This window comes from Lepidothrix coronata, unplaced genomic scaffold, assembly GCF_001604755.1.
Source record: "Lepidothrix coronata isolate B3197 unplaced genomic scaffold, Lepidothrix_coronata-1.0 Scaffold68, whole genome shotgun sequence".
Lineage (NCBI taxonomy): Eukaryota > Metazoa > Chordata > Aves > Passeriformes > Pipridae > Lepidothrix > Lepidothrix coronata.
Window position 1 is genome coordinate 1,540,551 of NW_016690248.1, and position 26,072 is coordinate 1,566,622.

The 26,072-nt window shown below is 42.0% G+C and overlaps 1 protein-coding gene across 3 annotated transcripts in view; it reads left to right on the forward strand.

The window, feature by feature from the left end:
• The window catches only part of AFF3 (AF4/FMR2 family member 3), a 329,927-nt gene that overhangs the window by 249,473 nt on the left and 54,382 nt on the right, over window positions 1-26,072 (forward strand). For 2 of the 3 annotated variants that reach the window (XR_001875384.1, XM_017818481.1), the window contains exon 9: window positions 4,040-4,080. Coding sequence is in view for 2 of the 3 variants with exons in the window: in XM_017818481.1 (XP_017673970.1) it covers window positions 4,040-4,080 (41 nt within the window). In the remaining variant the exon portion in view is untranslated. The remainder of the gene's footprint in view (window positions 1-4,039; window positions 4,081-26,072) is intronic. The other variant, XM_017818482.1, reaches the window with a different exon arrangement.

Genomic DNA, 26,072 nt, shown 5'->3' on the forward strand with positions numbered 1-26,072 from the left:
TAGTGAAACATCATAATGCATCTCATTTACTGTGGCTGGTTTCTCTAGCCCAAATACCTGAGTCACCTGAGTGGTTATTTTTTTCCCTTCCCTGCTTCCTATTCAGCATTAAAGTTATTATGTGGTGAGTTGGCCTCCAGCATCCATTTTCATATTGAGGAGAACCGTCCTCCATCAGTAACCCCTCTGAGTCCAAGAACTGAAAATTCAGGTTTATGTTCATTGCTGGTGAACACACTCAGCCACTTATCAAGAGAATATTAAGTTTCCCATAAAGCACTTTACAGTGATAAGTCTTGGAGATATTTAAATTCTGTCACCAATATTGAACTTCAACATTATTTCTTATCCCTGATTTCTGTAACCAGTACAGTCATTTACTTCCAGGAATAACAAAGACTGTAGAACATATTCTCATCTTTCTTGCTGGATGATGAGTTGGCCTCAGTAAAGTTGTTAATGATGTAAAATAAAATACAAATTAAATAGCACAATCAAAATCTAGCTATTAAAAAAATAGGCAGGCAGTATATGATACTAAGTACCATCCTTTTGCTTACATTGTTAGATAGATAATACCAACATATTATAAATATAATAAATCACAAAGAGCTGTTTCTATAGTCATGAGTTTCTCAAACTATGGGTCATTACCCTCCATGGGGATTCAGGAATGAATTTGAATGGGGTCACAAAAAAACTGTTAGCAAGAAGTGAAGGCACATATTTCCCCCTAAGTTGAGCAGCCTAGTCTTGTGGCAGGGGAACAGGAGAGCAGACTGTAATTAGTGGCTGCAAGTATTTATACTTGCTAGGGAACTGCTAACTACCTTTAATTACAACAGCTCACTTTCTCCAGGAGAGGGAAGCAATATAGGCTAGAATTAAAATTGCTGGATAGTTGCTAACTGCCTTTCATTGCAGGCAATAGATCTGTTTCTCCAGGGAGGAAGAATAAACTTGTGACTGGATCTTATTTCCCCATCATTTAGAAATGGGGCCATTACCAACTCAGGGAGTCACACAAATATGCAATCAAACATGGTTGTATTTTGACTGTAAGAAAGAAATCAATAGTCTCATTTAGAGAATGTGTGACCACCAGGCAAAGACTGAGGCACCCCATGCAATCTGCATTGCATCTTGGTGAAGAAGGATATTTATTAAAGGACTTAAAATGAGAGGGTAATTGAAAAAGTGGAATGATCTCACTGAAAAGCGTTTGTGCACTTCTCTCTGCTGCCCTGCCTGTCATCTGAACTCACTTTCTTGCCCAGAAGGGAATCATCTTTTCAAAGCTGTCAGCAACTGGATGCACCAAGCTGGAAACTGAAGATTGGCACTTGAGGCTGCAGTCCCACACCATGCGTCCTGGCTCAATTAGCACAATAAGAGTCTTCTCCTCTTCCCTCTTGAGGGCAGCTTTCCTCAAGCCTGGAAGAGAAAGTATCCAGCACTTCTCCCTCTCAAAATTAGGGATTTTAGGGAAATAGAACAGTGATATGAACCCGACGTCCCATATTAGGGGCTTTTAGTGTCATCAAAGTCCATTTTTGCTTTCCTGAGGTCTCTGCAATGTCCATGAAGCCTGTGGCTGCAGGGCAAACTGTCTCCTTCAGTGCCTTCTGGCTACCACAGCCACCATGTGCCTTGCTCTGCAGCTCCAGACAGGAGTGGAATTGATGTCAGGTGAAAGCAACCCTGCTGATGGACATGACCATACATCAACAGCAAAGGTCTCTGCTGCACTACCCCCATGATCCCATTCCTATTCTCACACTGCACCCTGTGATGTGACATCCTCTCCCTGGGGAAGCAGCTCAGAAAAGTGATGCAGATTAAAAATAATAAGGGGGAAATGAAGGGGGGGGCGTAAATTAGGAAAACTGTTCTTTTTTGGCTGGATCAGTTTTCCAACCTATTGTACTGTACAACCACATGAGCACCTGTGGTGACCTGAGCCAAGAGTGGGAAACATGGTAAGCGGCTTAAACAGCACTGCCACATAGTGGCTGCATGTGAGGGAAAGACTAGCCCTGGCTGCTGGTGGAAGAGGAGAAGGAGAGGTGACCTGAATGAATGGTGTCTGCACAACTTGGCCATGGAAAAGGGCTCTGATAGTGCGAGGAGGCTCCTGAGTTTTGCAGGCAAAAGTGTAACATAGCACGAGCCTCAGCATCAAAGCTGCGCAACTTGAAACTCAAAATGCACATAGCTTCCTGCTGGTGAGGGTGATTAGGTGTGGGAGGAGGGGAACCTGTGTTGACCCAGGGTGTTAAAGAAGAGGTTAAGCCATAAGTCATTCTGAAATCTAAGATCTGGGTCTCTCCTGTGCTTGTGTGCAAGACGTGAGATGAAATTGTCCTAATGAGGCTTTTTGGGGAGGAGATAGGAAAAATGATGCCACCCCATTGGACTGGAGAGTGGCAGCTCTCTTTAAAGACTGCCCCGTACTCAGTGGCCGGATGGCATGGATGGTGGTGTATCTAAAGAGCATGCAAATAGTATGACCTACTGGAAACAGTGAAAAATACCAGACTCACCATATTACTTTCCTAACAATAAAAACAGTGTGTTCATGCCATGGGCACACTCCTGCTGAGCTGGTAGGACCTTCCAAGCCCTTCCCACAGGTTCTCTGCCCACTGCAGAAGGTCAACACTAAGGAAAAACCCTCCTGCAAGCCATGCTACTCTGTCTTCTGGCAATCTGATATGTGGCACATGGCAAACTACATCACCCCAGGGAACCCAGGAGGCACAAGTTATTCCAGAAACTTCACAGAGCAGAAGTACTGATTCAAAAATCAACTGGAAACTCTTCCCACTCCTGTCAGAACTTCAGGGATCCATTCTGAGGATCTTTTCACACCTTTTTTGTGAAATGCAACATAACTGCAACCACAAATCAGGTTCTATCAAGTTTTCCTTTTCAACCTGTCAGAAACATTTTGACAATCCAGAAAGGTTACCTCCATGCTCTCTAGTGCTGAGCAGGATGCCTGTGAGCCATCTACCTCTTTTGGGAATAAGGATGCAGCCCCCAGCCTGGAAAGCCAAGAAGAACAGTTTCAAAATGTATTTACTGGTAACTGCAATGAGAAAATCGATGTTTAATTCCCCGCCCCTTGAGTCTCCATAAGTCATTCTTAGCTCTGTGTCCCTTCTGTGCCATGTGAGGCACAGCCTGGACAGGTACAGCTGGGAAGAGGACACTCTGGACAGCTCCAAGTAGAATGAAGGCTTTAAGGCGGATTTTCAAAATGTTGTGGATTTCATCTTTGCTTAGCAGCTGGTTACTGTGCCAAAGCCATGAATCACATCACTTGAAGTGATTGAAGGAGGGGAAAGAATAATAATAATAAAGTGGCAAACTAGCTCAGGGATAGGCTTGGGAGTCCTATTAAACTTGAGAGGCTACAATTTCTATTCCCAGACCTTCTGGTTAACACAAGAAAAAGCATCATGCTTCCCCACCCCATCGAAAGAGTTGTACTAGGCAAAAACTGAAGAGCAAACCAGCAACAGGTCAATCCTGTACTGTGTAGGCAAACGCTGCCAGCAGATTAACATGGCAGCACTCAGGAGAAGTCTGCAGCAGCTCTGGCAAGCTTTGCAAAATTTATAATTCATCGCAAATGGAAAAAAATATGTGATGTTTGTTTCTGTGGAAGAATGGGAGGAGACTAATGGTAAAGGAGAGGGAGTGGGAGTGCGGAATCGGGGAGAGGGGAAAGCAGAGAACCAAGCCCTGGCGAGTTTTCAGGGACCCGCAGAAAAAATTGTGTAAATGAGTAGTTCAGACCTCAAATACCATGCGGTGCTTTGACAATCTTCTGGGTTTTGGCATTTTAAACAAAGTGTTCTTACATTTACTAGGCTGGAATGCCCATTTGACTATAGACTCTCTGCTACTTTGCTTGTACTTTAACATTTTGGACACATGACAAAAATGTGTGTAACGCATTTTTTAAAGTGTTGATTGTGCTCGTAATTTTCAAGTCAGAATATAAAATAAACATCTCTGCCCTTTCTTCCAGCAGGCAGCACAGAGATCTGCTCTCCGCGTTCTATCTGACAGGTACATTTTGTCATTTTTATGAACTATAAATTGCTTTATGAAACGTTGAGCCCTATTTATTGTGGCATATAACTCATAATCGGATTTTGTCCCCAAAGTATCTGTGAACTGGGATGTTAAACATTTTGCATGCTTGGATTTGTCATGCATGTGTAGAGTTTATTACTGCAAAAAATCACGGTCTTGTTGTATTTCATACAGAGTATGCAGAATGCCTTGTTGTGATACCAAACAAGAGATAAGAAACTTACTGGAGAAGGCATGAATGATGCAGTAAATTCTGAGCTTTAGAGTTTGCTGAGATATATCTGAGCTCATTTTTCAGCAATAAGTACTTCATTTATTCCGAGATGTTCTCTTTTGACTTTTTCCAAATCCTTTCTCTGGGAATTACACTTCTTTTGATGAGATCCTCTATGTAGTTTATGCACAAAAACAATGCCCTTTTTTAGCCTTTAAGTTTTAAGGGATTGGTATTTTGGAGGAATTTAATTAATTTTTTCACTTCTTCTGGAACTGCAGCAGTGCTCCAGGCAGATAAGCAGGGGATCTAATCCTTAGACAGTGTTCAGGTTTTACTCAGCTCTTTTTCAAGCAAAAATCCATTAACTTCACTGGGAAACTTGTCCAAGTGAGGAATTCAGGATTTGGGCCATAGTAAATGTTATAGTTGGGCTGTAGGTCTGCACAGGTATTTACCTTAAATGACTTTTATGAAAGAGGATTGATTGAAACATAAGGTAGCTTTCTAAGACGGTCCTGATTTCTTTTCCAGTTTTGGGAAATGGGGGAGGGAAGGGGGAGGAGAGACTGTACATTTTAGTGCCTGTGAAAAAGAACTAGCAGATTTACATTTTTCCACAAATGAGGTACTGTGTCATGCAGGCTGACACAGAGTAAATTTCCCCATGCCTTGTTGGCAGCCCCCTCTGCTCCGTCTGGCCCCCAGCCCCCCGCCTCCCTGGGAATAAGCGGTAATTGACTCTGGAAGCCAGCTCAGGCCAGGATTTCTCCAGAGCAGAGCCTGTCACTTAGGCTGAATTATATGTTGTGCATGGATGAATAACATTTCTCTCTGCTCAGAGGCTAAGACCGCCAAAATTATCGACTTTCCCTTCCCAAGTTTACAAACACAGTTTTGTTTAGAATTTTTTGCCCCCCTTTAAGGAAAATAAAATTCCCCAGTGAAATGTATGGGATGCTGGTGAAATTGCTGGCACGGTTGTAGGGCACAGAAGTATTTTCTGTAACTGGAATGAATGTGAAACAAAGAGGAGTTGGAGTCAGCATTATGCCCCTCTCCCTGGAGGTGTGCAAACTCACCCCTAAGGCAAAGCAGATTTTGCTCTTGGTGGGGACAGTACCATGACCAAAGGAAACACGGGGATTTTTTTCTCAGTATCCTTCCCCTGAGCTGAACGAGGAACATTTCTACAGAACTGCCCCTGGAGGTAACTAACAAGCCCCAAACCCTGCAGCTCACTTTCTGTCTCCCCTAGGAAGAAAAGTGGTGGTGATGGACAGATGGTCCCTACCTCATGGAAGGTGGTGAGGGAGCTGGACACAGACTGCCCTCATCCACAGGGCAAAAAGGCTTCAGTGTTAACCATCACACCTCAGTATTTATCATCAGATAAATGTCCTGTCTGCCCCTAGAAGCATGCCCAGGGACTACAGCTTTCTCACATGCTCTGCCAGCGTTCGGTGCTGGGGCACCCTTCTCCCCCGGCTTCTGGAGGGGGTGCCGGGAAGGCTGGGGGTGCACCCTGGAGGTTGCCTCACTGCCACCCCTAACCTCACTGCAGCAAGCAAAAGCAAGGGCAGGGGGCCAAAATCCCACACTGTGACAGCAGCTTCTATCTCTTTTTGGCTAAAGGGAAGATGCCTGTGATACCTCTGCTCATTAGTTGTGTCCTAGCAGCAACTGAGAGCTCCCAGTCACACACCAACACTTCCCAGTACCAAGTGAGATGGCAGCTTATATAAAGCTTTCAGTAATTTTGCCCACTATTTTTTAAAAAAAATATTCTCTAGCAGTTCCTGTTGCAGTTCCTGCTTTCAGTTTCTATTAACGAGCTAACAGCTAAACTAAAAGAGGAGAAAAAAAAAAAAAAAAACAAAAAAACAAAAAGAGAGAGTTTTTAAACTTGTAGCCATTGATTTCTGTAGTGTATCACACTCAGTCTTGTTTTCAGAATGACACAGTAACCCCCAGCAGATTTATGTGCAAACACAAAGATTAGTGACCCAGAAGCTTGACTGAAACAGCTTTTCTGTTTCCAGAAGACAGGTTGCTCTGCACATGCACCGACTATTTTGTGAGAAAAGATGCACTGGCCCCATTAGCTTTTCGTTTCTCATTAAAAGCCTTCAGTGTTTATACAGCACAGCTTGGTTTTAATTTTATTGTGCTCTCCAGGAAAGTGATCTAAATCTACAGATTACTCAGTTTCTGGGACAGAGAAGAGTAAGATCTTAACTCATATACCTTAATGGTATAGTGCTGGCATATTTTCAGTTGTCTGACTCTCATACCCACTGCCTGAATGGCTTTCAAATGAATAAAAATGTCTGTAACTAAAATATTCAGTGTGTTCTGTTGTTATTTAACAGTAAGCACTGTGGTTAAGCCAGGTCTTAAACCTGCTTAATCCCGCTGAGCTAAATAGATTTTATTATTGACTCCCATGGTTCCAGAACTCTGACCTTAAGGCTGAAGTTAAAAGCTAAGTTTTTTGTAGCCTGTTCCACTAACCCAGAACCACTTGCTTGCTGGATACATTTGCAGTGGAGAATGTCCAGCTGTAAATTACAGCTGTTTGCAATCATACCCAAACATAACACTCATTATTATTCTTTTGTTCTTTTTAGGCTGAAAAGCCCACCATGAGGGAGACCGCACAGTACTTAATCCACACATTAAATTTACTCACAGCTCATATTCATGTGCAAGATAAGATTTTCCATGAAGTAAAGATTTACAGTGGTCCTAGGGCATTTTTATTCCTCTGGCTGCTTTTATTTCTCTGTGCTGGAGTGTAGGCCAAATGGTTCTGCTGAAGACTTTTGAATGCTTAGAGGAAAGTGTTGTACCACCACTGAATTTACAAGGCAAAGATAGGTCCTCCACTGCACTGCTTGGGTGGTGCTTGGGTGGTACTTGGAGATGTGCTTATTTCCCAGGCGCAGTCTGTTCTCCTTTCTGTGTACTTACACTGGAGGATGCAGGCAGACCCTGCTAGCTCTGCCCATATGGATCTCAGTGAAGGCATGTAAGGTATGAACCCGCTCATCCCAGCAGCCACATGGCTGTGCTGACAGGCCTGCCCTTCCCAGCTGATAAGCCCTGTAAAGAGCCCAACTTGCTAGCTTACACTCAGCACCTGGTTCATATATACATGTCGTCCAGACCTCAGCTCTCAAGTACCAGCTATGAAAGCTTTTAGATTTACTTGTGCTGTTTTCAGAAGGCGGCATCTCAGAACATCCATTTGGCAATGTAGACAAGCCCTGTTCATGATGGCTGGTGAACTATACAGCCTGTCTGAGTTTCGGTCTAGGCAGAAAGGATAGTGCTTTGCATTTCCATGTAACCAGGCCTCATCTGTCCATGTCTGATCACGGTTAGGACACCAAAATGCAGGCCGTGCCAGCCATGAGCTGGTTTACCCTAATGAGACTGGCCACTAGCACTCAAGACCCTGAAGAGCTAAAAATTTGCCCCCTTGTCTACTGGAAAGGTGAAGGGTTTGGGGAGCTGAGAAGCAGGGGAGGCTCACATCTGTGGAGGGAGACACATTTGCAAGCAGAGGTGCTGCTGTGTCGCCTCTTATGGGTGAGCGCATCCATTTAGCACTCAGCTGCAAGGAAAATAGAAAAGGTTGACCTGGGACAATCCAGTCCCTTCCCCTGATATTGTAAGCAGCCATAGGCTTGGTGATTAGTCCAGTGGGATGTGTAGCATGGCTCTTCTCTAGACAAAGCCACATTGAGATACGCTATTTGGGTGAGGAGGCCTGGGGAGGGACAGCCTGTAAAGTATTAAGGCAACAAAAAGAGGCAATTTAGACTTTTAATAGATCACTTAAGGCAGGGAAGGCAGCTGTCCAAGCAACCTTAAAACTTTTGGTGGACGGTGCCAAAGTTTTCTTGTTCTCAAGTATCTGCTTGAGCTGCGATTATGCGAAGCAGTTAAACTTGTGATACCCTAAAGTAAGTAAATAGTGCAGTGGCAGCTAGCAAAAAGACTCATGTACTTCATGTCACTCACATACCTAATGTTTGTGTTGGACTGGTGTTTTTGATAACATAGCCTTTTACATCGTGAGAGTTCTCCACATGAGAAGCTATGTGGTCGGCTTATCAGCTACTCAGCTAGCTGGCTGGCCAGAAAGGCTTCATGTGACAGGTCTGTGCAACCAGTGACAGTCGAGGGGAAGCCTTGGCTTGGGATAGCTGATCCGGGTCCCAGCAGACAATGACAGAACTAAGATCACGGGCTCCACAGGAGTCAAAAAGCTTGGCTGGAGAAGAGCGTATGTGCACAGTGCTCACTGCCACAGAAGTAGACATGCAGCTCTCGCAGCATTAGCACATTGCTTAAGCTTTCTGGATTATCTTTGAGAGGAAAAAAGAATACCTGTGACAGGGACTATGTGGATTTATCAATTATGCCTTACGTGAGGCATGTTGGAAATGCTGGTGTCTCACAGTTGCAGCCCTCTCACACAGTATAGGGTAGCAAAGGGTGGCTGCTACTTGGAATGGTCTAGAATTTCTCAGTCGTGATAGTTACAGAACTTGAAGGTGGAAGAGTAGTGACACATATTGTATATAGGATACTATTTCCAGTATTGGAGAATGTGGTGAATTAGTGAAAAGAGGCTTTAGAAGAAAAGGCTGTGTAGATGGCTTGGAGTGAAAAGGAATAGGTATCTCTGTAAAACTGGGACTCTATTTCCTTTTATTTAATTTGTAAGCAAGACCTGTAGCACTCGCCTATTAGCTGTTGGATGTTTTCCCATACCTTGGCTGTTGTTGGTGTTTATTTAGAATTATTCTACCATAGCACTGCAGATGTGATTTGGATGTATTGCTGCACGAGCAGGTGAAGCAGGGCTGTCCCAGGGAACTGTAGCAATTTTAAGCCCTACTAAATACTGAAATTCCTTTGAGGTTTAAAGAAAGAAAAAGAAAATATGTATATTTTATTCAAGAAAGTGATGGTGTTTTGCTATCATGACAGCCAAACATCTCCCAACTCCCGATGGGCAACCTTGTGCATTCTCAATGGCTCCCCAAAGATATCTGGGGGGAGACGAACAGTTCTAGTTTCCAGAAACATTTATATTTTGAAAAATATCTATCTGCTAAAAGAAAGGTCTGACTAGTAATTTCTCATGTTTTTTTTTTTTTCTTCCTTGGTCTTTTAAGAATCAGTGTGTGAATAATTACAGAATGAATGTGAAAGGGAAAAGAGGCAAGGTGTAGGTCTGTGGTCTTTCATATATTAGTAAGGAGAAAACAGGTCCCATTGCTGGCTGGCAGCATGAAGAATATGCAAAGTGCTATTGGGAAGAAGAGTGTATATGTGTGCAGAATATGAAGTGCCTCAGCATATGATTAACCTCTCTGGGTATGTAGTAAATAGCAGATAACTGTGATCAAAAAAGTATTCATGTGATTTATCAAACTGAGCAACTGTGCATTTTGCAGGGAAGCAAGAGGTCAATCCTGAAATCTAGGGCAAGTAGAGCAATAGGAAATTGCAGGGACTAAGAAGTTAATCATCCTGTTGGACTGCTTCCATCTGGTTTTGAAAGACGGAGTCAGTACAGTGCTAGCGAGGATGCTTCACAGCAACAGACCAGGAATTAATTTTTTCTGCAAATCTTCAGCTATCATTTGTGGTAACACAGGCTTATAAAAATGTAATTTAATTTCTTGGGAATAAATCACATAGGACAAGAGTGTTTTTTTAATGTGTGTATCTGAGGCAAAAAATAAAAAGTGTGAGAGTAGGAGAAACAGTAGCAATCCATGAGAAAACAAACATTAACAATATGAAACCTGGAAGGCATATGTGGCCATCCAGTTAAATTATGCAGGTAATTGTCTTAGAAAAATCAGTTTGCAGTTGGGAAACTTCTACATTTTTATGACCCTTGGGGGCATAATCTTGTCTAACCTATCTGTCCATCTCCATAAGTGTGGATCAAAGAGCACTGACTTGAAGTATTATGGAATTGACACTCTGAACACCACTCCCATATATCATCAGTACATAGCTATGGGCAGTGAGTTTGTTAATGAATTCTGTTTTCCTTATTATTGATTTGACTTATGATATTTCGATAAGATTTGAACATTTTTCTCCCTTTGGGCAATGAAAGTCCCCCTAGGCAATGAACGTGTTGTAAAACAAAAGGGATTTTAACCTTGATAGTAATTCTGGTAGCCAAGACTTGCTTTATTGGAAGAAGTAAGAGGACAGTTAGTTGATAACATTATGCCTTTCTTACTTCAGCAGTGGGATAAGAGAACAGAGAATCCTATACTATTGTACTATTTTTAGTGCTATGCTGAAAAAAGTGAAATCTTATAAATACATTTGTATCTATTTCCTGGCAGTCTGATGAAAGAGAGCTCAGGTTTACACAGCACCAAGAGCTGGAAACCAGCGGCCACACTGTTCACACAAATAACCACACTTTCATTACCATCTTATTTTAAGAAAAGCTGAAAATTCATAGCAATCAGCAACACCTCAGCCTGGTCCAGTTACATGACACTAGCTTGAGACTTTTGACCCCTGTATGTTTGTGAATCATGTCCTAGCTGTAGTTTGGGGAGTCTCCAGAGCAGGTGCAGCAATGCAAAGGAGAAATTTCAGTTCCCTTTTAGTGAGGCAGCAGTCCATGCAGCAGATGGAAGGAGATCCCCCATTCAAGCTTTAATGATTCAGTATTCAGCCAGGCACAACAGGGTTTTCTGGCATCAGCTCCATGGATGATGATATGCTTGCTCCAGTTGGTTTTTCCTGCCTTCCTGCAAAGGTAGCTTAGAAATCTCAGCTGAACTTCAAAGTTTGCCTTTGTCACTGGTACGGCTATCTGCCTTCTGCTCTCTGTATTTTTTAATTTTAGATTCAATAGCATTTTCTCCGTGCTCTTGGTTCTGTTCTGACGCTGGCAACAGTGGAGGCAAAAAGGAGATGGGAGGCCTGGTTTGCTTGGGTGAGACCAGTCATGTTCTGCAGGAAGCCAGTCCCACAAAAGAGATGTGCTTGCATCCGGGGTGGGCAAGGGACTCCTCAGTCTTGATGAGGCCCCAGTGGGGACAACACACAGTCTATACCTTGGCTGGCCCTTTGCTCTCTGAGGGGTGGAGAAGATCCTACACGGATGCAGAACTGTGTCCAGTTTCTTTGCAGGAAAAAAAAGTAAGATGAGTTGTAACAAAGAAAGAGATGCCCTGTGATTTCACTATGGGGAATAGTTGTGGCTGAATCAAGCCTGAAATGCTCCTGCAAGGAATCACATTGTTTTGATCTGAGATACTTTTCTCCCCTGTGCAGTCCCATCCAGATATCTCCTCCTTTTTTCATGACTGTCTTGATTTTGATGTATATTGAAGGAAAACTTTTATACTTTCCTCTCCACTTGGATAAGAGTTGGATTTTTTCTGTCATTGAGGAATGGTTCACAGTGTTCTAGGTTTGTTGCATTTCAGTTAAAGAAAATGTGTGATCTGTGAACAACCTGGGTTTCCTTCCAGAGAAAAACTGGAACATTTGTGAAATTAGATGGAGCATTTAGGATGGAAGAGCTTTTTCCCACTTAGCTATTCCACATACATTGGCGTGAAGGTACACCACCAATCCAGTAGGGTCCTATAGCTCAGTGTGATCCATAAAATCTCATACCAATGCTTTATCAGCTGAATATCATAGCTGAAAGGTTTCAGGCATGTTTGGTAGTACCTCTGCAGAAGTTCTTGGCTATGAAAGCTGTGGGAAAGACTCAGATCCAGAACTTTCTGAGAAAATTATCAGATTCATGTAGTTGAAGATATCCCTGTTCACTGCAAGGAGGTTGGACTAGATAACCTTTAAAGGTTCCTTACAACACAAACTGCTCTATGATTCTATGAAAACCTCCCTTCTTGCTTGCTTACTTACTTTCTGCACAGTGCATTGAAATTCAGATACTGAAGCAAGGCCACTTTTGGAGAATTTCTATGCCCTGCAGCGCTGCCAAAGTAGGGACTTGACCCCACATTTCTGATATACCCAGAAGCGAAACTGAAATCTTTGGGAGTTTTTGGTGAGCAAGGAATGCTATACCTGGCTGTTGGGCTTGAGCTGGTTAAGGAGGAATACTTTTTCCATGCATGTGAAAAGTCTTTTTATGCAGACATCAGGAGAAGGAGGTATGTTTATACACTTTTCAGCCAATGCTGACAGATTGGCTTTGCGTGCAAACCTTTCCATTTACCCATGTAGTTTGTGGCAGCAGGGAGCATTTTTTCATGGTAAATGTGAAAAGTAAACAGAAAAATTACAAGTTTCTGGTTTAGTATGATTGAGATATGTTTTATTCTGCATGAAATGACAGCTTAAATCATATAATTGTTTTTAACATTTTGAGTCCCATGGTAGTTCTCTTAGTGGCTCTGATTGCCGCACACTGGCAAAGATCTTTACTTTACACTGACTGTACACTTTGGAGTCTGTTTTAAACTTCAGTGACCAGACTTTCACCAGTACAACGTGAAATCGGCTTTACTGATTTTGGTGGGGTTATCCCAATTTTCACCTGCTGAGGATGCCAATTTTCACCTGACCCCACTGAGGTGCCTGGAGCCCTCCCTGGAACCCCTGTACCCTACCAGTGTGCCCAAGCTGCCCCCAGTCTCAGGACTACACAGCAGGAGCCAAGCCCCTCTGCTTGCAGTGTCATTCTTGAAGCCCAGCAGAGGGTACCTCAGGACCCTGGAAATACTTCCATCTTTTAAAATTCACATCACTACCTATTTGTGTTTCCAAAGGTTGCACAAGTGAATTACTTTAAAGGAATACACTCAGTGTGTGGTTTAGACATGAGGATTTGGTTAAGGTTCCACTTCAGCTCAGGCTGACTATTTACCAGCTCCCCTAACACCCTCGCTGGCAACCTGATGAGTAGGGCTGCAGGGAAAGTATTCAGGCTCCCAAACCATTGGAGCTTTTTTGATGTAAACTGAGACCCAAAAATCTCAAATGGCTCATTTTCCAAAGTTACAAGTTTTTTTTCTCACTCAGCATTTCCAGGAGGTCTGTCTGGTGACCTTTTCTTTACAAATTATCAGAACAAACACTTTCTGCTTTGTTTTTCATTATTATTGCTTGCTTTTGAGGTTCTGTTTCATGGGAAAATTCAGAATTGCAGAGCTGTGTTCCAAACTGGAATGGCATGAAATTTCAAAATCCTTCTCAAAATGGAAGGCCTTCCTTCTCTCAAGGATTCTATTTATAGTAGGCTGCCCTTTTTGCAGTCAGAGAGGGGCCAGATCATATTATGACTGTGTGCTCTAATGTGTTTTTAACTTAGAAGTAAAATTAGGCCTGGGTTAAAACTAGGCGTAAAGAAACTAAGTTCAGACATTACATTTTTATAACCTGAAAATTATATCATTTTGAAAGGCAGAAATAGAAATTACTTAAATTAAATTAAGTATTTTTCCATGGGGTGATTTAAACATGACACATGCTATCTTAAATATAGTCTGCAATCTTCTGTCATTTCGGCAAAAAAGAAAGTTATTTATTTTAAAGGTAAGTATTTTATACCTAATGAAATTTACTTTGCATAGGAGTGTATCTTCTGTGTTAGATTGCTATCAAGATTTTAAAGGGTTTTTTCATTCTTGACTCAGGCACAAAACTCTTTTTCATGCTGAGGCACTGCCTCTCACACACGCATTCACACAGAAGAGAATAGACCCTTCTCTGTGGAAATCTAGCAGCCAAATAATTCACAAATAGCTCTGACTTATTATTTACTGGTACAATCAAGCATAACTGCTCTAAATGAACAATTTGTCAAATAAAAAAAAAAAACAGGAGCAGGGTTAAAGAATCCCATGATTCTGATTTACACAACAGATAAAAATCCCCCCAGAAAAGTCATAGAGACCTGCCAAGTAAATTTCTTGCTTTGCAATGATCCTTTAAGACACTTTAATATGCTTTTGCGAGGATCTGCTCTGGCCCTGGCGCCAGGCATACCCGGGGAGGTCTGTGTTGTTTCATACCCAGGAAGGTGATGCCTGTTGGCGGGGAAGGCAGTGGCGAGAGGGCAGTTAGACCCTGGGTCCTAGCAGCCCTATGAGACTTTGCTTGCCATTCCCATTTTCCTTTCCTTCTGGCTGCATGTCATGGAGCCTTGCTGTTTTGCTTGCTCAGTCTTGCCCTTTCTCCATTCTTCGAAACCACCCTGATCCCACTGAGGTACCTGGAGCCCTCCCTGGAACCCCCATACCCTACCAGTGTCTCTGAGCTGCCCCCAGTCTCAGGGCTACACAACAGGAGCCAAGCCCCTCTGCTTGCAGTGTCATTCTTGAAGTCCAGCAGAGGGTACCCAAGCATCACCCACAGATGGACCCCATCATTTAAGGGGGACGACAGAAAAACAGCTGTACTGGGGGGCCAGCCCACTGCCTTGTTTTGGAGCCCCACAGACACCAGTGTCCACCTTTTGCTGAGACATGGTGGGACACAGCCCAGCTGGGCAGCAGCTGGGGGCCAGCACTACCCCCTCCCAGCCAGGGCTGCCCCTTGGCTGCCAGCCCCACAGTGGGATGGCCACACCATCAGCCAGGCATGGGGAGTTCTGTCTGTGCCATTCAGCTCACTGCGATAACCATCGCTCTTCCTTGATTATAGTGCCCTCCAGTACTGATTTCCTGAAGCCACTTCTTTTAAGATCATGATGTGCCTTGTTCTAAAACTTAATAAGCTTGACACTGACCATGTGGACTTAGAGTTGGTTTGTAAATATTTGTATCCTCTGTATTATTCCTTTGATAGGAGACACTAGGACAATATTTCCCACATTAAAAGGCTCTTAAGGAGGGTTTAGGAACTCTGGACAGGCAAAAATAGCTGCCTGAAGGAAGAGGAAAAACCCTGGAGAATTACCAGACTCTTTTTTTTTAAATTTTGAGACAAATGGACTTTTCAAACTTTGCCCTGAAAAGAGATCTGGTCATGACCTACTATAAATCTCATATGGCCATTTAAAACCTTACAGTGCTCTGGTTAAACAGCATTGCACCAGACAAAACCTCCAGGGCATGGGGACATTGCTGCAGTTTTTCCCTTTCAAGCTTGTATATTGTCCCCATAACATATTGCCAATGTTCACAGGACCAAATGAGACTGTGGCCTTTCTTTAATGTACTCAGAGCTCTTGTGTAGAGAGCCTGTGAGGTCAACAGGAAAACATGGAATGAAATCTCGGCTGAGTGTCGGTCTTTCCCAGGCTTCCTGGCAATTTCCAACTTCTTACCCTATTGTTTTCACTTAATAAGATAGAGCTTGTCCTGTGCTCAGTTAAAAAAAAAAAAAATTAAAAAAACCCCACTAGTGAAAGAGCTAAGGCTCAGAAAATGAGCAGTTTTGTAAAAGCCTGGCAGATTCCCAGTCTGCTGAACCTAATAACAAGCACACTCATTTTTCCAGTTTGAAACTTTTTGGTGCGAACACCCTTCATGCAAACATCTCCCAAGACTTGTGGGAAGAGCTACAGTGTAAAGAAAAATAAGAGTGCTGGTCTTCCAACATGAAAGCTGTAAACTACATTTTTGAAATAAGGATGTTGAAAGGTGGAGCTCTGAGAAGAATCTAATTTTTGGCTCCTCCAGCTGTCAAATCATCCTCAGCTTTCCTCCTCCTCCTCCTGCTGAAGGGACTCACAGCACAGCACCTCTCTCCAATAAAGCTGAAGAGGAAAACAAAAACTGCAGAGTTGTTTGTGCAGACCCAGAGAACAATCTGAGAAGACAGCAAAACCTAAACACTCCTCTGAGATTATCACTCTCTAACTGATAGAGATGTACTGTGACTTCTGGTTCAGCTTCTCTTTTTATACCATTGTCTGTATTAGCATATTATCTGCCTGTCAGGTGCCACCAAATTTTAACCTCAGACTGCTGATGTTCTATTAGTATTGTGTAAAAATATATGTATTTCCTGAATTATTATAAGGGATTTAATCTTGATGAAAAGCACCAAGTCAGCACCTGATTATCCAGGAGTTTTTCCCTTGTGTTGCATGCAAGCACATCTGCCCCTCTCCTGGAGCCCTGAATTATCCCCATGCATATTCTTTATGTGTGCAGACAAAGGGCACTGTTGAAACAGATGATTGCCTCAGCATTCAATATAGTTAATTAATCTGAGCCAACACCACATTATTTTCTAAGAAATGTATTTTATTATTCTATTTGGTCAAAATGCAGCATTAACCATTTAACAAGAGCCATGACAGATTTCTGTCATTGTCCACTTTATATTGCTGTCCTCTGCCTGCATTAGGTCTTACAGGTTGATTAGAATAGGTAATTACCACAGACTTGCCCTACCCAAAGTATTAGGGTTGTTTTTATGACCAAAATTCTGGTATCACTATAGAACAGCAGTAAATTGTGGATCTGGTTTGAATTGTTCATATGTCAGTCATTTACCCTATCAGCCTTTTAAATATATTACAGCAAACTATGAAAAAACACTCTCTGATTAAATGAAAGAATATATGGCAAATTAATTCCTGCTGCCCTATATGGAGAAGGCATACTACAGTGTCACAACACCCTCCTTGGCTGCTTTGGAGTTGAGCTCCACAGAGATAACATGCATCAGTGTTCATCTGTTTACCTGGGAGGTTAGCCAGAAAGCACTGGTGACTGCAAACTCCATGACTGCATTGACCCACCAGTCACTTCTCTGGTTAATCAAGAGCTGCAAGGATGAAGAAGAGGTGAAATGTGGGTAGTCTGGCCAGTGTAAAAAGGGACATCATGGAGGAAAGGTAAAATCTGGAAGGAGAAAAGATGAGCCTCAGTTAAGCTAAGAAATTCTACACTACTTTTTATTAAGGCCATACCATGCCTGAAAGAATAGATTTTCTGATACTGTTTTCAAATTGTCATAGGCTGCAGTTTAATTGAGTCAAAGCTTAGCTTCTGTGAATGTTTAGGATGTTCAAATGCACTTTCTACAGCTGTGCTGAAAAAATAATTACCCCCAAAAGTCACACTTTTTTGTTTGTTGGTTGGTTGGGGTTTTTTTTGTTAGAAGTGATGGGGGTTTTTTTAGAAGTGACACCAAACTCACATGGCAACTGATTCTAAAATTAACAACATATGTTTCCAAAGCTGAGCTGTAAACAGGGTTTGCTTCGTTAGGAAGTGATTGCCTTAGGTTTGTCTTGCACCTGGTAGAGAGCTTGTTAAAGGTAGTATTGCAACCTTGAGATTATTTTAGTTTAATTGCTTACTGAGACAGCATTTTCGTAGCTTTATTTTAATCTTGATATGGCCTTGTTGGGGATAGAATTATTTATTTGGTTGCAGAGCCACATGCGTTGGAATTACCTTATTTAAGTTACATACATCTTTAGTTGACATGACTCATGTTACTATCAGAATGAGTAAGCCAGCCCTGTATACTAAAAATAAGCAAACAAATGTAAAACACATTAGCAGAACCACAACAAGCTAATTAACGGTGGACAGCACAGTTGTCAAATCAAGGTCACGATCAAGACCTGAACCAATGAATCAGAGCTTTGAGTTTTCAAACAAACATATTCAATGCAGAAGATAATCAGCTTTACATTGGAAGTTTGACATGAGATGGAACTACATCCAGTTGGTTTTGCATCAGGAAAAACTGAAGAGAAGCCAGTTCACGTTTCAACCAAGCTCCTCACAAACATTCAAGTCAACATAAGGCCTTGAGTAAGGCAATCGAAGACTGTAATCTTCAGTCCTTGCCAGTGGGGCATGGAGGACTGGTGCTGTTATGGTTCAGCCAGGGGGAGTATACCCATCAGAGTGAACTTGCTAGTGATGCACAGTTTAGCACTTCCTTCTCATGTCACATAGTTATCATGTATGATAATTCTTCTGCTCTTAGAGGTCACCCTGAAAATCAGATGCTGTTCCAACTTTTAAATTATTGATGCAACATTTATGAAAATACTTCTTGAATAATTACTAGGTAAGAACTACAAATAACTTTTGGAATAATTCACTGGTAGTAAATGACAGATTTAAGAATCTGGCATTTGTTGCTAGGATTGCAAGCAACACCTTCTTCCTTTTTTCCTCTTTTGCCCAAACACCCATGCATTCAAACACTTGTGAAATAAAGAGGGATCCTTTCCTTAAAGGAAAAGAAAGTGTTCAGACTTGTCCTTTCTCCCTAAGGATTTTTATTTCTCATGGTTGCTGAGCTCAAAACTGGCATCTCCCGCTTGGTGATCCCAAGAGGTGGCAATGGTTCTCATAGCTCCGTCCTTTTTCCTGCTTATTTCATAGGATAGATGGAACCTTGTTTCCTGGATGTGGTCAGTACAGCCAGGTGTGCAGTTTGTAAATTGCTGCTGAATATACCCATGGCCTTGCAAGTGGGAACTACAGGTGAGGTGTGACACACCAACCTCCTGCACACTGCATGTCCCTGTGACTAATGTCAACCTTTTCCTTCAGGGAAGGCACTTAAAACCCACACTCAGCAGGCACCACCTCCTCAGGACAAGCTAATGACCTTGTCAGTGTGTAGTATCTCCATGCCTTTTCAAATAATAGTGACTTCTTTACCCTAAGTTAGGAAGCTAATATGAATTGGTTCACAGCTTGCCCTGATGACTTTTACTCTTAGACCACAGCTGGCCTTTGTGCTTTTTATCGGATGGATTAAACAGAGTTTTCCCAGTTCTACTTCTGAGCCAATACATCTGAGACAATGTATCTCACAGCCCCTATTACTGTGCCACACTGGTAAAATCCTGCCATCCTGTAAAATCAGTGATGGCAACATGAATAATTAGTTGCTCTATTTGTACAGCATCAGGCTTATACTTATTTTCTAGTAGTCTATACTGCTTTTCTTTGTATCTAGTCTGGCCCTGGAGAGTACAGAGCAAGTCTATGAAGTTTTAGTCCATGAGATCATCCCAGTAATTTGTTACTGCAGGCACTCTCTGTCTAACTTTAATTCCCCATGTTAAATAATTGTGATATTGTTTCTTTAAAACCCTTGACAACAAAAATCAAAACAACCATAAATATTCCACAGACATATGGAATTGTTTTGAGAAAGTAAATTGCTGAGACTCCTTAAAAATGAGAATCTACCAAGGAAACCCCAGCAGTGTCTTTGACAGTCTGCTCTAAAACTTTTCACTTGCTTTGATGTTGTTTGTAATTTATGCTCCTCAGAGGCTCTTAGATGAAGGAAATCATCTATTTTAATAATGTGAAGCCTTCTTCTGGCTACCCGAGATGGGAATTCCTGCTCTGTTTCCTGTGCCTCTCTGACAGGGCCAAAAGGGGAAGGAGGGCTTAAAAATTGCATAGCTGTTAGTGATCAGAGTTGTGGCATCACCTACCATTTTGAAAGGTCTGCCCAAACATTACTTATCTCTCACTGATGAGGTAACATGTTTAGGAAAGCTGTCTTTTTAAGATCACTCTCCACAGTGATGTTATTTCACTATATTAGTAATTCATAAGGATAGGTTATGTGGTGAAAATTATAGTAAAAAAGCGATTATTTAAATAATCCCTTTAATTCAAAATTATTTTAATTAGTAGTGATAGCTGTCCTTTTTTTTTTTCTCATTTCTAAGTCTCTTATGATTCAAAAATTGCCGCTAGGCTATCACCTCTCATAATTGCCATTCTCTGAGCTGAGTGAACAAAGAAAAAATTAAACTGGAGTGTGTCAGGCAAGCAGAATGGGAAATATATGTTCCTGCAGGAAAGCTACTCTCCTCCTAATTACCCTGCAATTGCCAGGTTCAAAATGTAATTTATGAACAGCATAGATAGAATGGCCACATTAGTCCATTATTTCATGATGATCTTTTCTACTCTTGATTTCAGAAAGGAGGGATTTTGCAGCTGTTGGTGCATTGGCATTGTCAGCAGCTGCTCTGGGCAGTGATGCTAGACAACTGCGCTTGAGAGATACTCCCAAAAAAATGTAAAGCAGTCTCCTAACAACATGGTTTTGTTGAAGAAAGGAGGTGCTGTAAAGTACAGTTAAATAAATAAACCATAACCTGATGGGCTGCCTCAGACACTGCTGATCACATTCAGAAACAGATCCAGAAATGTTGGAAGGAGAAGGCCTGTGACGGCTGCTGCTGCACGTTCCGCCTGCTGTAAAATATACCAAATGCAGCAAATGAACCTAATAACACCCCCTGAGTCCATTTTACTCTGACAGGCATAGAGTAGACTACAAAAGGATAGAGTAGTGGGCAAAACTGCCAACACGTGATATGCAGCTGACACATTTTAGCTGTAGTGTTGGTGCCCAAGGCCAAGTCTACACTTCATTCAAGTTGGGGCAGTGACTTACGTAGTCATCTGAGTGAACTTTAAACACAAAACAGCAGGATGCTCATGACCAGGTGGAGCTCAGGAATCATTCAGTGGCCACGTTATCACATTATCACATTAGCTAGCACCATAGTTTGTGGTACTTGAGCTAGTCCTACATGGTCACAGGGTGACTGAGGCTGGAAGGCATCTCTTGGGGTCATCTAGTCCAACGCCTCTCAGAGGAGGATTAGCTAAAGCAGTTGCTCAGGGCCATGTCTAGTTGGGTCTTGAATATCTCCTAGGATGGAGGCTTCGCAGGCTCTCTGAGCAACCTGTTCAACAGTTTGACAATTCTCACAGCAAAAAAAAAAATTTGTTATATTTAAATGGAACTTCCTGTATTTCAATTTGTGCCCTTTGCTTTTTGTCCTGTCACTGGGCAAGACTGAGAAGATCCTGGCTCTGTCTTCTTTACTTCTTCCTGTCAGGTATTTATCCCTCCTGGTCATCTCAGCCTCCCGTCTTGTGAAAGATGTTCCAATCCCTTAATCATCTTCATGGCACTTTGCTGGTCTTGCTCCATGCCTCTGAACTGGGGAGCCCAGACCTGGATCCAGGGAGAAGCAAGGGGAAAGCAAAAAAGTGAAAGGAAAGGCCAAGTGCAAAGGCAAAGGGAAAAACTATCTTGGTGATTCCGAATGTGACATGCAAACCTCTGAGTCAACTGACTGAGAGTTCAGTGGCTTTCAGCTCTACACAAAGGCCATCAATATTTTTCCTTGTTGCAATCCAAGTCCATAAAGAAGCTTGCCCCTTCCCTGAGAAAGCATTAGGTTATATTGCTCAGGAGTGTCACTCCCAAGTATTCCATTTCAGTTCCCTGCATAGAATGTTGAACAGAGCACTCTTAGGACTGGGAGATGCCTGCCCTGGTTCATTCTTCCGAAGTCTTGTTTTTACTTTGCCCCCAAGGAATTGGCCATTTTTAATGACTTTTATGATTAATAAAACTGTCTGAAGGCCTGCTGGGGTCTTCAAGCTAGTTATCAACAAAGTCATCTAGCTCCTTCCCCTAGTGGCTAAGCTGATGGCAAAGACCCAACACTTGATCTTTCTCCCCAAGCTGAAGTTTGCCTAGCAGCATTTAGAGTCATGTTGGGGTGGTAAAAAAAAAATCTCCGAGTTACTTTCTTGCTGCACTGACAATGGAAAATTGTACTGTCCTGGAATTCTGTCTCTCATCCTCCCTGCAAAGTTCTTGTGCAGACTCTCCCACTTTCCCCCAGCTGTTTCCCAGCTGCAGGCAGGTGCTGTGATACACTTTAAAGAAGCACTGAATGTATATCTTCAGCTGGGCACTGAATTCCCAGCAGCACCACATGTTGACTCCTACACCTTTAACAGTCTTGTGCTGAATCACATTGCTAAAGGTACATTCATTACCACTTCACACAGCACATCCCAGACCATGTAATACCTCAAGCAGGCAGAGGCATGTTTAAGATACTGCAGTAAGACCGGAGTGCCAGAAAGGGATTATTACCCTGGGAGCACAGAGAGAAAGAAGACAGCAACAGCTTGTTGTGCAACTGGGAGGGAGAAGCAGCACCAATGAGCAATATTTCTCCCTGTCCCTGCACCCTCTCCCCACTATCATGTGTGTATTTCCTTTCTGCCCTACTGGGAGAGGCAAGGAGAGCAAAAGATGCATTTAAGAATAGGCAAAGGTACCTAGGCATGCCTTAGTGATACTGTAAATTCATAGGAAACCTAAAAAGATGCATGGTGGTTAATGAACAGCAAAACAAGTGAGATATGAATTGAAAAGTATATTGGAAGATATATTTTTAACTACATCAGGACACAGCATGGTGTAAGACTAATTTTTTTTATTAAAACATCATACAGTTCTAGTGGTTTTTGTAGTAGTTGGTAGCATATTTCACAGACATAAACAATTGATAACATCCTGCAGGAAGGTGCAGCTGGGGAGCCACTGAGTCCAGACACTTTGGTACCACATTCTAGATTAATACAGCAAATTAAATTATATTTACTTTGAAATTTATTTCTGCCTCCTTTCAGCATCTGTGTGTGCATGAACAAACCTCAAGTTTGCTTTCCATGGATGACATCATAAAAAAAAGATGCAATTCACATTCGATTTTTCCTTTGAATTGTAAAGGGCGATTTTTATAACTGTTCTTAACAGTTATATATTTGTGCATATCATATTTATTCATAGTTTTTCACAGGCCACATTATATCTGAGGAAGGCACAGCAAAGGTTACTGATACGCATGGCTGTCTGCTTCAAAGTCCTTCATCAAGTATCTGCAAACTGTGTTTGCTGGGTTACAGACAGGTCCTGGTACCCTCACTAGCAGACCATTTGTGCTCTTCAGGAGCACTTCTGGGTACTCTTATTCAAGCTGTAAAGTACAATACTACTAAACCAGAATAAGGGGTCAAGAATCTGAGCCTGGTCAGAATGGGAGTTTTTTCCCCCAGTGGCTCAAACCCCTGAAAACCGAAGGCTGCACCACAGGCAAATACTCAACAGCTGAAAATTAATTTTAAACATCCTTTATTACCAGTTAAGATGTCAATAATATGTAAACAGCATATCCTGGACAACTTTTTCTAAAAACATATTAAAATAGTTTGGGAAGTCGCCAGAAAACAGGCTGTGCTTACATCAGAAGGGAGAACAGAAGAACCTTTTACAAGTCTTCAAATAATCTCAAACTAATTAGCTTTTAACATCCTCTCTGCTACAATTCTGGACTTTATTAGCTGTTCTGCTTGCCTTTCCTGAGTCTGCCTAATGTCTTCTAAAGATCAACTATGCATTTTTTCCAGGCATTTGTCATTTCTTGAAACATATAAAAGAGAGCACTTGGATTCAACTAACAGACCATCTAAATGCTGCTCTGCATAGGGAGTGATATATACTGACAAGGAGGAAAAGTCAAATTTTTTTTATATGGTTCTTTATGGTGAGCAAACCTACTTAAAATAAGCTCCTTTGCAAGGCAGCATATTGATTAGAGCTGACGGGCCGAAAAGACCTTTGGGAGACAACAGAATGTGGCTTGAGTCAAAGAGTAACACTAAAGCTGGCAGCAGCAACATTAAGAGTCAGTAAAACCTGAGAGAGTTTGTCTCATGCTGAAATTTATTGCACCCATTTAGACAGTCATTATGGTAGTTAGTAATTTTATCTGCACAAGTTCATCTGTATTTGGACTCTCAGAGCTTAGTGAGAGGTCTTGCAAGGCAGAACCATACCCAGGGCTCTGCTGACTGAGGCAAAAGACTGCTGTGCTGAAGCGAGGTGTGACTGTGTCTGAAGACTACAGAAGGCTATTCATTTCAATGCCCAGCCACAACATGAGTTATGTTAACAGTAATTCTGAAATAAGGTGATGGTAGGCCAGTGCAAATGAAGATTTTCTAGTCTGCACTGCTGTGGTTTTCTTCTGTGACTTGATGAAGCTGTCACTCTCAAGCAAAAATTGCTGTTCTCCTGGATAGAAGTACATTTATCCTTCATGTTTTAGGACATAAATGAGACCAAAAAAGCAACATCCAGACTAATTTCCGGAGAAGTGGTGTCAAATTCCCCCGATGAGACATTTTGAAAATGATGGGTTAATGCCACTCTACAGAATATTTTGCATTGTTCCTATGCCTAGTTTCTGAAACTACCGTGGCCGATGTTCCATATCTTCACTAATTTGTTGCAATGCTTAATTACCTTTATCTTTGTAACATCTCTCTCAGCAGGTTGAAGCCTATCCTACCAAAGACCAAGCTGCTGGAATCACCTTCAAAATGTTAGTGGAGGATCGATTCCTGAGACAGGTGGTAGTGATATCATTAAATCTGACAAGGGATCAGCTTTTGATAGTGCTTTAATGAAGCAGTGGAGTACTGAGTTTAGAGTGGATATAGGTCTTCATATTGGCTACCACTCCCAGTCCTTAGGACAAATGGAGAGAGGTGACTGAACCCAGAAAGAAAAATGGGGAGGAGGAATCTGAACTAAACCTCCTTTGCTTCCTTCCTTTGCTTCCCATACAGATCAGAATGCACAGGGTGCTGGGCATATCAAGCACACAGTTTAAGCAATTCTTAGGATCCTAGATTCCTTCTAGTACATCAAGAGAGGTAGGAATCTCCAGAGGGCGCTTTTGAGTGCTGAAATTAGGCAGTAGTTAGGTCCCCTTATAAGTTAAGGGCATACAAACTGTATGCCTACAAACTCACTATCCTGTACCTCACCAGCCAGCTATATCAAGATCTGACCGAGGGTCCAGTTCCCCCTTGGCTTAATTCTGTTGCATTCTTCTTCAGTCTTTTTAAGCCCTACACAATAGGCAGAGTCCTGACTGTATGAGTCACATGACTTATTTATCTACAAAGTGAGAAAACTGGCTTGGTTGAGATCTTCAGGTGACCACCAGCTGAGCTTAAAACACACCTTAGTCGTTATCACTCTTTACACTTTGTTTTCATTTACCCCTCCGTAAATTAGAGCCTTTCTTCCCATTTTCATCTATTTCAGGTGTAACTTCCTAATTTTTTATTTTGCTAAAGCACAAGGATGTCTCCTTCTGTTGTCATATGTGACATCAAAATTTTCTGAAACAGATCCCTGTGGAGCTCTTCCTCTCTCTTGAATGGCCGTTGATCCAGTAGTCTTTCTGCCAGTGGTAGGATTCAGCACTCTGAGTGACCAAAGATCCTGTGCATCCCTGCAACCAAGAAAAACTTGTGCAGAACCTCATAACATCTTTACTTTCACATACATTAGCCCACTCTAATAAGACCCTCTTACAGCTGAGCCTTGAGCTCCTATTCTGTATCTGACTTATCAGGCAAACCAGTGAAATGCAGGCGTGTTTTTAACTCATGTAATGGGAAGTGGAATAGAGCTCATGTCTAGTGATACATTCTTCTGTGAGCCTCAGTATACTCATCTCCTCTGGGCAAATCAACTCATGTTCCATTTGTAATTGTATGCAGCAACACCTGATGCAGCAAGGAAAGGACCTTCTTCAAATGAGGAGGAGGGTAGGAGAGACAGGTGGAAAAGAGGAAAGATTGGAAAGTAGAAGTGTCCAGAATGCACTTGCTTATTACAAACCATCAATGAGTGCCAGAAAAACATTCAAAGCTTTATATTATTGGATATGGAAAAAAGATGCCTGACCACAATCTCAGCCACTAGTACTATATATCTACAAGTGCTCAAAGGATTCCTTTTTCCTTCTTGCAAAGTCTGTCTAGGTTTCTTGCACCTTCTCTGGGCCTTTTGTTCTGATGTGAGGGCTAAATTCCTAGAGCAGAAGACAAAAAGGTATGTCTTCCAAGAGAATCCTTTCAATAAT